Raw genomic sequence first — 13,054 nt, forward strand, 5'->3', positions numbered from 1 at the left:
CTTCCCTCATGTGATACCAATAGAATCGGGTTCGTAGTCTGGCCACAGTCCTCTCGACACCAAAATGTCCACCCACTGGCCCTTCGTGCATCTGGCCCATCACTTCTGGTTGTAGCTTACGTGGCAGTACGATTTGGGGATAGAACTGGGTCTCGTCAAGGCAGTAGAAGCGACGGACCAGAACTCCATCTCTGAAGTAGAGCCGTTTCCATTGAGCCCAGTATGTCTTAGTTGCTGGGCTGCATGGTGAAACAATAGTCCATGGGGGGCGCTCACTGCTGGCCTCCATCCAGGCGCGTATGGGTGCAATGTCTGCATCAGCGTCCTGGGCTTGGCTCAGCTCCCCCATGGTCCAACCATGAAACAGAGAAGCAGTATCAAGGGTTTTAGCCACATATACTTTCTCAGTCAGCTTTACAGTGTGTGTATTAGTGGACATGTTCTGGTGTGATATGTCTGTTCTAGTGTGAATTGTCTGTTCTGAGATGTCTGTGTTGATAGAAGTGTTTTGACATAAAATGTCTGACTTTGTAAGAGCAGTTTGGTCTAAAGTCTTTGTTTCTGGTGTGGTGGTGTTATGACTTACCCCCACTAGACACACCGCTGTAGTAGCCGGTTGTCCCTCCACCCTCACCGGACTCAGCAACAGGGAGCTGGTGTCAGAGTCCAACTCGCATTGAACTGCCTGATGACTGGTCCCCCCGAGATGCTTGGGGGGGTCCTGCACTCTGCATGGACAAGACTGGCGACAGGGTCTTCTGGAGAGGCTATCAGCATTGGTGTGCACTCGACCTGGACGGTGGATGATCTCAAAGTTGTACTCGGCAAGCTTCTCGAGCCATCGAGCTAATTGTCCCTCTGGCTCTTTCATTTTTGTTAGCCACCGTAGACTGCTGTGGTCTGTGCGCACTTTGAAAGGCCGTCCAAGGAGATACTGGCGAAAGTGGGACGTGAAATCCACGACGGCTAGTAGTTCACGTCGTGTGGTGCAGTAGTTTTGTTCAGTTCTTGATAGCTTACGACTGCCATATGCCAGCACACGTTCCACGCCCTGTTGCATCTGTGACAGCACCGCGCCGATGCCAGTGTCGCTGGCATCAGTGTCTAGTGTCATTTCTCCATGGTCAAGTGGATAGCCAAGAACAGGGGCAGAGGTGAGTCGACACTTCAGCTTGTCGAAAGCTGCTTGGTGCTCAGCATGCCACTGAAAATGTGCATTCTTCTTGGTCAGGTTGTGCAGGGGTTCGGCTATAGAGGCAAAATCTTTCACAAACCGGCGGTAATATGAGGCCAGGCCGATGAAGCGTCTGACCTCCTGGATGGACGTAGGTGTGGGCCACATCTGAACCTTTTGAACTTTGCTGGGGTCGGTAGCCACACCATGCTCGGATACCACATGGCCAAGATAAGCAACTTCGCGGCGAAAGAGGCAGCATTTGGCAGGTTTCAGTTTCAAGTTAGCTTGTTGAAGTCTATAGAATACCTGGCCAAGCCGTTGCAGCATCCCCGACACGTCCTTAGCCAGCACGATGATGTCGTCCAAGTAGACCAGGCAGGTCTCCCACTGCATGCCAGCCAGGACGCGGTCCATCAGCCGCTGGAACGTTGCCGGGGCATTGCATAGTCCAAATGGCATGACGTTCCACTCAAAGAGGCCTGTCCTAGTGCAGAAAGCGGCGGCCCTGCGTGCTCTAGGCGTCAGCTCAACCTGCCAGTAGCCAGATGCGAGGTCTAATGTGCTGAACCATCTGGCAGTTGAGAGTGTGTCCAGCGTGTCCTGGATGCGGGGCAGCGGGTAGGCGTCTGTTATGGTGCGGTCGTTGAGAGCCCTGTAGTCAATGCAGAGACGGTATGTCCCATCTTTCTTACGCACCATAACGATGGGCGAGGCCCAGCTGCTGCAGCTGCGTTGGGCGAGACCGCTCTGTAGACTGTCGTAGATCTGCTGATCAGCATTTTGCTGCTTTTCCCCTGCCATTCTTCGTGGATTTTGTTTGACTGGGGCACCAGGACGGGTTATGATGTCATGCTGCACAAGGCTGGTTCGGCCCAGGTCAGCAGGCCCTGTAGAAAACACATGTCCATAAGTGCAAAGCAAGCGTTTCAGTTGGAGCTGTTCATAGTCATTGAGGTCTGTGGAGCTCTGGGCATAGAGCTCCTGCAGGTGCAGAGGAACCACAGGAGGGCTGGTCAGAGAGTCTGCAGCTGGGGAGACCATGGAGGGTTCCACGGCCTCAGCTGGCTGGAGGAGCCCGGCAATGGATCCCGCCTTAATTGTTACTGCTTTATTGCCAAGGTTAAAAAGGCGAAGTGGGACAGCTTTAGAAGGCTGTGCGTTGACTAGGACTCTGGCGATAAGTACTTTGTGCTTCTCAACAAAACCTTTGGTGGGACTAAGCATCATGTCACCTCGAGCTGCTGCACCAGGATGCACGTTGCCTTTCACCATATACTCTTGCCCCGGTTCCACCACCACAGTTCTAGCTATTCTCACTGCGTGTGACTTTGTACTGGCTTCGGTTTGGTAGTAGAGCACCTCTTCACCGAAAAGGATGATGCGGCGTTTGCCAAAATCAAGACGTGCTTCAGCTTGAGTGAGGAAGGGATGCCCAAGCAGCACCTCATTTCCTGCTATATCTGCCACCAAGAAATCAACATCCACCTGTCGATTGTTGATATTGACAGGTATCTGGGCTTCACCTAGCACCGGCACGTCCCCAGGTCCCACACCAAGCAAGGTCTCAACAACTGAGGGCTGTAGTGGTGGTCTCACGTCTGGGTGGATGGAGTTGTAGTAGGGCAGCGGCAGCACGCTCCTCCGGGCTCCACTGTCCAAAACAGCACATACCTCCACTTCGTAGAGGCGCATGGGGATACTCATTTCTTGGCTTTGGCACTTAAGGTGGAGCACAGTGGGTTTTGGGCTGTCCCAAGGGCTACTGTTCAATGTTAAGGCCTTGGTGGTTTTGTGAGGGGAAGGGCACTGCTTTTGGACATGGCCCCAACCTTGACAGTTATGGCAGCGAACCCCACTCCTTTTAAAATTTCTGTGATTGTTCGGTGTTGTCGAGGGTGTGTGTGGGAAAAAACGATTCGGTGAGGGGCTAGCTGCAGGTGCATGCTCAGCAACAGTCTCATCTCTGTCTTTTTCTCTGACGACGGCAGCTCGGGGCCGGCGTTCAGCTGCGTTACGGGCTCCTTGCTGCATGGCACTGGTTACATAAGATGCAGCCCTTTTAGTGGTTTCGTGTCGGTGGGCTATTTCGTATGCGCAGGCAAGTGTGGCTGGGTGCCTCTCTAGCAACTTCTGTACTATTTCTGCATCACCCAGCCCATTGGTGAAAACTTCAACAGCTATAGAGTCTTGTTCAATCTCTGCTCTATTACCATATGCAACAGCCACTTTCCCATAAATGTCATCTCTGAAAACATGAAGGGCCTCACCAGGTTTACGCACTCGCTGCCTCAGTTCTACAGCAACAGCAGCTGCATGGTCAGAAGAAGGGCCATATGCAGTTTCCAGTTCGTCCACCAGGCGGCGGTAATCCCATTTGGATGAGCGGGGATTTCTGTGGATAATGGCCCCTGCTGCTCCAACTAGGCAGAATTTAAGCTGAGTTGTCATTGTTTTTTCTGACCAATAGTTGGCTTCAGCGCAGCTCTCAAACCTGTGCAGAAATTCCTTCCACGGTGTGGTGCCGTCATATTGGCCCGGACGTAGGGTGGGGACTCTCTCTCTAGTGTCACCGTCCTCTTCACTGTCAGATAGGGGCTGACGGGGCACACAGCGGGTCTTGCCTGGTTTCGAGCGGGGTTTATGCTGTGCAGTGATTTCCCCATAGCTAATGGCTTCATTAAGGCTACTGGAAGGCATACATTGCATGGGTGTATTTAACATTGCGTTAAACTGAGCCGGTGTGCTGTGTACAAAACTGTCCATGTGAGCGGAGGAAAATGGGTTTGAGTCTGGATAGTGGATTTTCATTTGGGGAGTAGGAGCTGGATAATAGTTCATGCTGCTGCCTGTGTTTCTCTCACGGCCGTAGCTGCGGCATTCAGCATCAACGAAGGGATTCGTGCGGGAAAACTGCGGCCGGGCAGGACCATCGGGCGGCGCGAATACACACTCTCCATTAGCGTGTGTGTTAGCACAACTTTCGGCACACAGGAATGGGTTCATATGTTCACATTTAGTCACAGCTCTGTCTCTGTTAGCTTCCCTAATGCTCGCGGCACCCTCGGAGACACTGGTCAGCGATATGAACGGGTTGGAGTAATTGGTCTCAAGTCCGTACTTTTCACGAGAATGGCGAGCAGCGGCCATCGCGAGTTAGCTTAGCTGCGGGCTAATACACTTGTAATTACAGTCACTCGGCTTTATCGTTAGCCGCTTTAGCCTGTCGGTTTTTCTCTGTGCTCACCACTTCTTTAACAACGTGAGAGGGTCCCTTCGTGGTCGCCAGTGTTAACCATTCCTCGCCGTCAGTCCCCTGACCGTGGTCGGGAGACACGAGGGGAGATGCTTCCTCCAGGGCCGAAGTTTGTCCTCCTTCGGGGTTAACTCCCTTCACTTTTGTGGAGTAGTGAGGCAGACAGAAATCAGCCGAGGCACCGGAGAGTACTGAAGAGATGAGGCTTTAATAACAGTACTGCACACTTTGGAAACACACTGCATAGCCTGTAGCCCGTTAGAACGCTGCTCCCGGTCGCCCTCTACCCATGACACACTCTCTCACTCTCTTTTTCCTCTTTCGCTCCCCGCGTTTTCCTTCACGCGCATGCTCACACACACATTACATACACTCCTTACTGCACCCAGTCACACACAAGACAGCAATTCCTGCAACAGTACGTTTGCTTTACTCGTAAAAGCGTGGGCACTGCTGTTCAGCTGAGCTAACAATAGAGAAACGAGGAAGTGGCATTCTATTCTCATCAGTAACCCGCGTCCGGTTTTTTTTTTTTTTGAGGGGGGGGGGGTTCCTTCCGTGTTTGGAGCCATGTGCAACTTAACGTAAAGTCTGAGCTCTGGATGAGCAGGAATGTGGATTCTACCAAAGATATCCGGAGAAAACAACGTTTTTTGGGCTTTTTTTTTTAGTTGAGAATGCGCTGCTTCTGCGTCCGAAACTGGAAAGAAAGACACGGCAGTGAGTAGGCTACATTTGTACAAAAACCTTCCGCATCATACTGTGTTATGAAGACTCCTGATTTTCCTGACATTTGTGTGCTTTAAATGAAATATTATAAAAACAGCGCCCTCCTCTTAAGATCATAAACATGTCAGGCGTGCTTGTTCACTGTATTTAGTTTTGAGTCGGGCTGCTGCATAAATACACAACGTCTTAAATCCACATTAGACTTCACTCCGCTGTGCATTTATTTGCATTTGCAGTTACTATTAAAAAAAAGAATAAAGAAACTGGATTTAATTTATCGTGTTTCTCCAAAGGATACACCTGTCATGATTAATTTATCAGATTTATCAGATAACAGCTGATAATCTGAGCTGCAGTACATAATATAATGCTTGATTATCTACTGGAGCTGTGATATGAATTAATTGTCTCAGTTAATAAATGTTGTAAATAATGATGTAGTTAAATGTTCTCGTTCTGCGGTTTCACTCTTTAGGGCTCAATGAAGAATGCCAGGCTGCACAGCTCTCTTCCTCTCAGCAATAACAGCGACTCTCTTCTGTGCTGTAGTCGGTGAGTAGCTGCTAATGTTTCTGTTTCTAATATATATATTAAAAGAACGGCATTTAATACAGTAATTACACAGAATTTGAAAGGTTTGCTTCTACAGAAAATATGAGATGTGATATCACAACTGTGCATTTTGTATTTTATGTCAACAGAAATATTTTTATACTTCTAAGAATAATTAGAAGAATTCTTATATTCTTTCATTTATTTATTACAGAGGATTTATTCTTGCACCATTCTTCATGTTTAAAATAAATTATTACAGCTTGAGTAGCGAAAGTAGAGCAATTCTGACTTTCAGCTCTTCATTTGTATTTTTTGATACTGGGTTTTTCTGTAAGCTGCTAACTACCATCCTGCTTTTCCCTTCTCCATGAGGCATCTTCTGGTGGTTCCATTGTAGCTTCACACACACACACACACACACACACACACACACATATATATATATATATATATATATATATATATAGAGAGAGAGAGAGAGAGAGAGAGAGAGAGAGAGAGAGAAATAAAGAAAGATTATGTTAAGCTTTTTGCATTTCCAATTTTTCTTCTTTTGGAACTGAATTTGTGTTGGACTGGGCCTCCCACTCACCTTGTAAAGATGAACACTGACAAAAGACCATTGCATATTTTTGAACACAGAAAACTAAAGACTTGTTTGTCTGAAGCAAGAAGTTGTGACTTTTCTCCATTTAGGCTTAATTTCTATGCTAATCTTAACCTAATAGCATTGTGTTCAATGAGTAGGTGGGTGGGGCTCACATTCATATGAGCGTGTCAGAGATTTCCCTATCAGGGATGTCATGTCTTTCACACAGACTGAAGATTAGACAAAAAAAAAAAAAACTTTCTAAGTGTAAATAACCAATTTGCCTTAAGTTGTTCATTATTTGTTTCTTTACTCATTTTTTGAGTTCTTTCTGCATTTTTTTTATAGTTCCTCACTTACTCTGTGTCTGTTTCCTCTTGCAGGTCAGACTAAATTCACTATGAGTGCAGAACAGGAGGTCTATCATGCAGAAGGTAACAGTAACATCACGTTGACCTGGCTGCTCCGCTTCGACACCAACAGGCCTCCTGACTTCCTACAAATAGAGATAATAAATGTGGAAAAGAAGACACGGGTTTTCTTCTATAACAGCAAAACTGGCACTGAGGTGTATCCAGATGAGAACTACAGAGGACGACTGCAGTGTGATCCACAGCTCGCCAGGAAAGGACGGCTTGAATGTCTCTTAACTGATCTCAGGCTCAACGACACGGGGACGTATCACTGCATCGTTGTCCTTAACGAAGAAGTTAGTTTCAAAACCTGTGACCTCATTGTTACAGGTAAGATGACATCACTGTTGGTATCCTGGACAATAACTAAATAGTAAACAAATATTTAGTCTTGGATAATTAAGGGATACTAAATCAGTGTGTGTCTTTTCAGTCAGGGACATTTTTCTATCTATATCACTGTAAAAAATAAATAAATAAATGACAAAAAACAACAACAAAGAAAACAACATTTTTTTAGTTCAGTTTGGTGACAATTTACAATTGTCACCATCTTGTATTATCAAGTCATCCAGTGTTGGCTAAAACACAAAGTAGCGTGATACTGGGATATTATTTTTCATAAATATATTAGTGTAGCACGTTTAGTAGTCACATTACAGTTACAATTATGTCAATTCAAGTAAGGTGCAAACTTTATCAAGGACAGAGCCAATTGGAGATTACTGCACTAGCCAAGCTACTGCTGGCTCCACTTTCACTGCTCTGAGATCAGTTTCAGTCTGTGCTTACTGTGGAAACAGAGGTAGCATTCGCAAGTACACAAGCACTTTCATTTATCTTTATAAAGTTGAGTGTGTGTGATGTGAGAAACTTTTAATAACTTGTTTAACACATTAGTAATGAAAGCTTTGATGATAGAGAGGGATAACTCGTGCCTTGTGTGGTTAAATGGCTTTTTAGTAAAAGTGTAATTTCGCTCGCCCCGCCCACTTAAGATCAGTGGCCGTAAGATCAGTAACTTCCTCATCCATGTGTTTATGGACCTTGTTCTGTTTACTGGTGTGCAGTCATATTGGAACAGGAAGGGGCCATCCCCAAACTATTCCCGCAAACTTGAGACCGTTAAATTTTCCAAAATGTCTGTCTGAAGCATTAAAAGTCCCGTTCACTGCAACTAAGGGGCCGAGCGCAATCTTGAAAAAACAACCTCACACCATAAGCTCCCCTCCACCAAACTTGACTCTTGGGTCAATGCAGTCAGACAAGCACAGTTCTCCGGACAACCCAGACTCGTCCATCAGAACAAGGCAGCTCTGAAGCTAAATGAGGGTCCAGCCTGGTAACAAGATGTAATGAACAAAGCGACCAGTTGGTGGTTTTGGAAAATTGTTTTCACAAAACGAGGAAATAGAGTAAAGCTAAAATTCACTTGGAGTTGTGTAACTCCAGTGCTTGCTCTGCATCAGCTTCTCCAAACCAAAAATTTTAAGCTACTAAACACTTCACCTTCATTACTTACACTTTCTTGCCCACAGAAGTTTGCATTTAATGATCCTGTCACTCATACTTGTCCAATATCTTTGCAGCTGCTGTTGAAAAGAAGAAGACAGAAACACTGAAACCAGAGAGCCGTGAGAGGATCAGTCTCTATTTAGCTCTGGGTTTGTTTGTAGTGGTGATTTTTGCACTTTCCCTGCATTACGACGATTATGGGTGATCGTGGCTCAAGAGTTTGGAGTTCGCCTTGTAATCGGCCCAGGCTTGGACAGTCTCGGTCGTTGTGTCCTTGGGCAAGACACTTCACCCGTTGCCTACTAGTGGTGGTCAGAGGGCCCGGTGGCGCCAGTGTCCGGCAGCCTCACCTCTGTCAGTGCGCCCCAGGGTGGCTGTGGCTACAATGTAGCTTCACCAGTGTGTGAATGGGTGGATGACTGGATGTGTAAAGCGCTTTGGGGTCCTTAGGGACTAGTAAAGCGCTATATAAATACAGGCCATTTATACAAATACAGGCCATCACATAATTTTAACGTGTTGTAAATAATTAATATAATTTGTATTTATGTAAAGTAGTAGCCTTATTACAGATCACTCCTGAGGTCAACTCTGACTGTAGTGAGGCTGCTTACTGTTTTTAAAATATTGTCACAATTCCTCAGAGCTGTACAAACACAAATTGCACTTTTTTGTCCAAGGTTTTTTGTTTTTTAATGACTTCAGTCCACCCTGATCAGTTGCATCCCATGTTGTCAGGTTTAGACTGAAGATACATGGAAAAGAGAAAAGTGAGGACCAATTAATTGGTCATTTCTTATTTAGTAATCAACAATTATTCATTTTGTAGGATTTCATATCAACAAATTCAGGAGAGGTTTTGTACTGAAGGAGTTAATAATATGCTTCTAATTAACTCTGGAGCTAATGGAGTTCCTTCAGTTTACATAGAAGTGTTTTTGTATCAGCTTCTGTTTCCAAAGCATCTTCTTCTATGGAGCAGTTTAGACTTAATATGATCAAAATAGTTTGTTGTTTGTCATTAATGCAAACTAGTGTTATAAAGTTCACCGATCAGCATTTATCCATCATTGACCTTAAGAAGAATGCACTTTGTTCACAGCTGATGACAAAGACTTGATTGGAATCAGTAATTTAATGAATATTCTTTTCTTCTTTTTTCCCTCCTTCTACCTCATATTATTCAGTTTACATTCGTTTAAAACAGTCGTCCATTACAGATTACCTCTCAGTTCATCTCTTTCTGTAATGAGGCTGGTGTTAATATTAACTGGGATTTCCTGGCCAGCAGTCAAAGCTACACCAGACTCTGTCAAATGAAGGTTTTTTTAAGTTGTTTTTTGTGACCAGAGAGGTCCAATGAAGTGAGACTGAGTTAGTAGAATATGTTTTATCAAAGGGAGCTAAGTTAAACACAAAATCATTTTCCCTACAGGAAGTACAGCTTCTTCTTTTTGTGGGTTATTACTCAGGACACTGAATCAGAAAAATAATTTCTTCTTAAATGTTTCAAATGTTGCCGTTAATAACTTAAAATAAAAATTTTCATCTCTGACTGGGGTTTTAGATTTCGTTAAACAAGCTAACATAAAGAAATTCAGGCTATGTTGAACCTGGTCCATATTATATCGCTCAGGTCTTAATTCCAGTGTTAGATCTGTTTGTTGTTTCACTTTTAGGCCTTTATTCCATCACCTCTCATTAACTCACTGATGTATGTTTACCAGCAAAATTGGAGGCAAGGTTTAACAGCAATGCACTACATGGGAAATGAAAAATCCACAATTTGTGGAGGTTTACTCAAACATACCTTAGCCTAATTTGCCTTATTATTATTTTTAAATAAAATGCATCAACGTTACTGACTGACACCTGCTCTGTCACCAATTTTGTTGGGGTGTGGAGATGTTGTTGGTGCACTGTAAAGTGGATAAACTCTGAGGGCACTGATTTTTATTAATATTTGTGTTGGTGCTGGCTTTTGCACTTTTTTTTCTCTCTTCTCAGAGCCAAGAAAAAAAAATACAAATTGTATTCAAACTATGTGGAAACAGTTTTTAGTACAGTATAAATTCTGTTTACCAAATAGTGAGAATTGGTTCCTTTCACTTTGGTTGGATAAGACTGTCTCCTTATGCATGTAGTCACCATCTAAATGTAAAATCTCAGCCAGAAGGAACTCTGTTATTTACTAATGAAGAAGGGAAAAACTCTTTTGGTGCGTATTAACACATATCATTTTCATGAATATGTTACAAAGCACTAAATGTGAAAAATCGGATGCTTTTACAAATTAATTATATCAGGTACCTCAAATAGATGTTAGTCAGTAGACCTCATCATGGTGCTGTTTTCATCTGTGAACTGAGAAGGTCCGCACTGAGCACTGACACTAACTTAAATGATGGTTATGTGTTAAATATTACAGACTAACTTGACCATTGTGATACCTTTTCAAAAACACTATCAATATCAGAGGTCAAAGTCTGTGTGACAGAAGAGTTATTCTCTGATTTACATTTGTCTTGTAACAGTTTCCTTCTTGTATAATGATACACTGAGATTATTAAACTAATGTAGTTAGCTCGTATGCTTTCAAACAATTTTTTTTGTTTGTTCTTCATCTTGTATTTTTAAAGTGGATCTATTCTGCTTTTCCTTATGTAATGTTCTAGTGATTGACGTTCATGTTAGACTTGGCCAAAGTTTCAGAAGCCAAAAATACAGGCTTCAGACTGACCCACCCACCCACTGTTGAAATGTTCTGTTTATAAGGGGCAGCTGCTTAAATTAAATTGGACTCAAAGGGGAGGACCTAAAACATCTGGTTTCCAACACAGGATGAGCTAAGGGGCTGCACCATGATCTGGTCTAAGATAAAGATTATTTTGGATTGTAAATCATGCATTAACACCCAGTTATTTGTAGTATTGTAGGGTTATTACCTTACAATATAAAGCACCTTGAAATGACCTTTGATTTGGTGCAATACAAATAAAATTGAATTGAAATTAAAATTAACATCATGAAGCTGGAAATGAGCAGAATACATCTCCTTTAAAGTTGTTTGTTTTGTTTTTTACAAAATCCTTAAAACCACACAAAGCTGACATAGTGAACAAGCCACACAGATGTTTTTAAACGCACTAAATACAACTCTTAAACTCTTAAAAAAATATGTTTTACATTTTCTAAAACAGTTTGTGTAATTTTTACATTTCCCCCCAACAAAGACAGACACACACACACACACACACACACACACACACACACACACACACACACACAAACCTGCCTGCCCAAATTGGCCTTCTGAAGAGTTTCCTACTGTTTATAATGTGTATATATTTATATCTGTTTCAAAGAACTTTTACTTTTCTGAATATAATTCTTTTTATCAGAGATCAAAAACTCTGAAAATATGCACAAAATAATTAACAAGTTCACTGTGAGGGAGAATAATAAGTAATAAGTTAATATGTTTCCGAAAGTTGAATTTGGTGCATTGGTAAGTGTGAAACAGATTTACAGTGAGGATGAACATAAAGAAAACAAAATATCTGATGCCTGACTAATTCATATGTGCCTTTTATGTCTTTGGATTAACTGGTTGATCTGTTACATCAGATGTGAACAGACCTTTCTCAGCTGCTCTTCTTCCATTCTGGCTGCAAAGGGATTGAAGAAGTTCTATATACATACATTTCATTAGATCAGCTGACCCTGAGCCTTGGTCCTGGTGTAATATTCTCAGGATGCTGAGGGACCTCCCATAATGCACTGATCGTTTCTTCTCATTAACGCTTTTCTTTGTTTTCTTTACTCACCACTGCTGCATGTCATTAATGTGTCTCTCTATGCTCTCCTTTGTTCTCTTCTTGCCCCCATGCCCAACCAGTCATGGCAGATGGTTGCCCCTCCTTGAGCTTGGTTCCATCCAAATTTTCTTCCTGTTAAAAGAGGAGTTTTCCTTCCCACTGTCACCAAGTGCTTGCTCATAGGGGCTCATCTGATTGTTGAAGTTTTGTCTCCAGTATTTTAGGGTCTTTACCGTATAGTGTGAAATGTCTTGAGTTGACTGAATTGAACTGAACTGAATGACTGTTCTGTGTAGATTTATTCATTTGTTATTGTTTTAATATTATATACTTTGTGCTTAATGCTTTAATATTATAAATGTAAATGCATTTTAATTATATGCGTACAGTAAAAAAATAAAAGAGGAAATTTACTCATTTACCACTGAAAACAGTTTGATTGTAAATAAACTTAACACTGCTCATCCAACAGTGTCAAAGAAAAACAACATATTTCTAAAGTGTGCATGTCCCAAACACAACCTATAATTGCACTTGATGACATTAGATAAAAATTTGACCTATTTTCAAAGCATCTGAACAAAAGCGACTGCTTTTCTGTCTACTGGGAGAGACTGACGAGAAGACATTAGTCAGATTCAAACATGAAACTGGCAGAGATGCGGTTTTCAAGGCCGCTTCAGCAGGAGGGACATTTAGTCTGAGAAATTGGAAAAGTAATTTTTTACCTGACTCACTGTCTCCCACTGTTTTTCAAAACCAATGCTGCCAACTAATAGTTTCATTATTAATTTGCTGAGCGGTATTGTTTGTGAATTTTCCTGCTGTACTCACAGTTCCCTGTGGTGCTCCTGTGCGGCTGACTTGTATTTTTATTTTTATTAATATACTTTTATTTATTCACTCCACATAAAATGTAATAAATAAATCATATAATACAAAAGCCAACTATTAGCGGTTCTACTTTTAACTATTTAAATTTTCAGCTTTTTCCTTTTAAACATC

At 42.7% G+C, this 13,054-nt stretch overlaps 1 protein-coding gene across 1 annotated transcript; it reads left to right on the forward strand.

Annotated features, from left to right (window-relative positions):
* Positions 1 to 4,861: 4,861 nt before the first annotated feature.
* On the forward strand, positions 4,862 to 12,480 carry LOC113018246 (programmed cell death 1 ligand 1-like). Its single transcript, XM_026161310.2, has 4 exons — positions 4,862 to 5,150; positions 5,635 to 5,711; positions 6,687 to 7,046; positions 8,306 to 12,480. Exons 2-4 carry the CDS (start codon positions 5,648 to 5,650, stop codon positions 8,434 to 8,436), a joined length of 555 nt encoding a protein of 184 aa, XP_026017095.1. The 5' UTR covers positions 4,862 to 5,150; positions 5,635 to 5,647; the 3' UTR covers positions 8,437 to 12,480.
* The last annotated feature ends 574 nt before the right edge of the window (positions 12,481 to 13,054 follow it).

This window comes from Astatotilapia calliptera, chromosome 3, assembly GCF_964374335.1.
Source record: "Astatotilapia calliptera chromosome 3, fAstCal68.1, whole genome shotgun sequence".
Taxonomy (NCBI): domain Eukaryota; kingdom Metazoa; phylum Chordata; class Actinopteri; order Cichliformes; family Cichlidae; genus Astatotilapia; species Astatotilapia calliptera.

Coding starts and splice junctions, on each gene's coding strand:
- LOC113018246 (XM_026161310.2), top strand. CDS start 5,648: ATGCCAGGCTGCACAGCTCTCTTCCTCTCAGCAATAACAGCGACTCTC. Junction 5,712..6,686: donor TCTCTTCTGTGCTGTAGTCG/GTGAGTAGCTGC, acceptor TTCCTCTTGCAG/GTCAGACTAAATTCACTATG. Junction 7,047..8,305: donor CTGTGACCTCATTGTTACAG/GTAAGATGACAT, acceptor ATATCTTTGCAG/CTGCTGTTGAAAAGAAGAAG.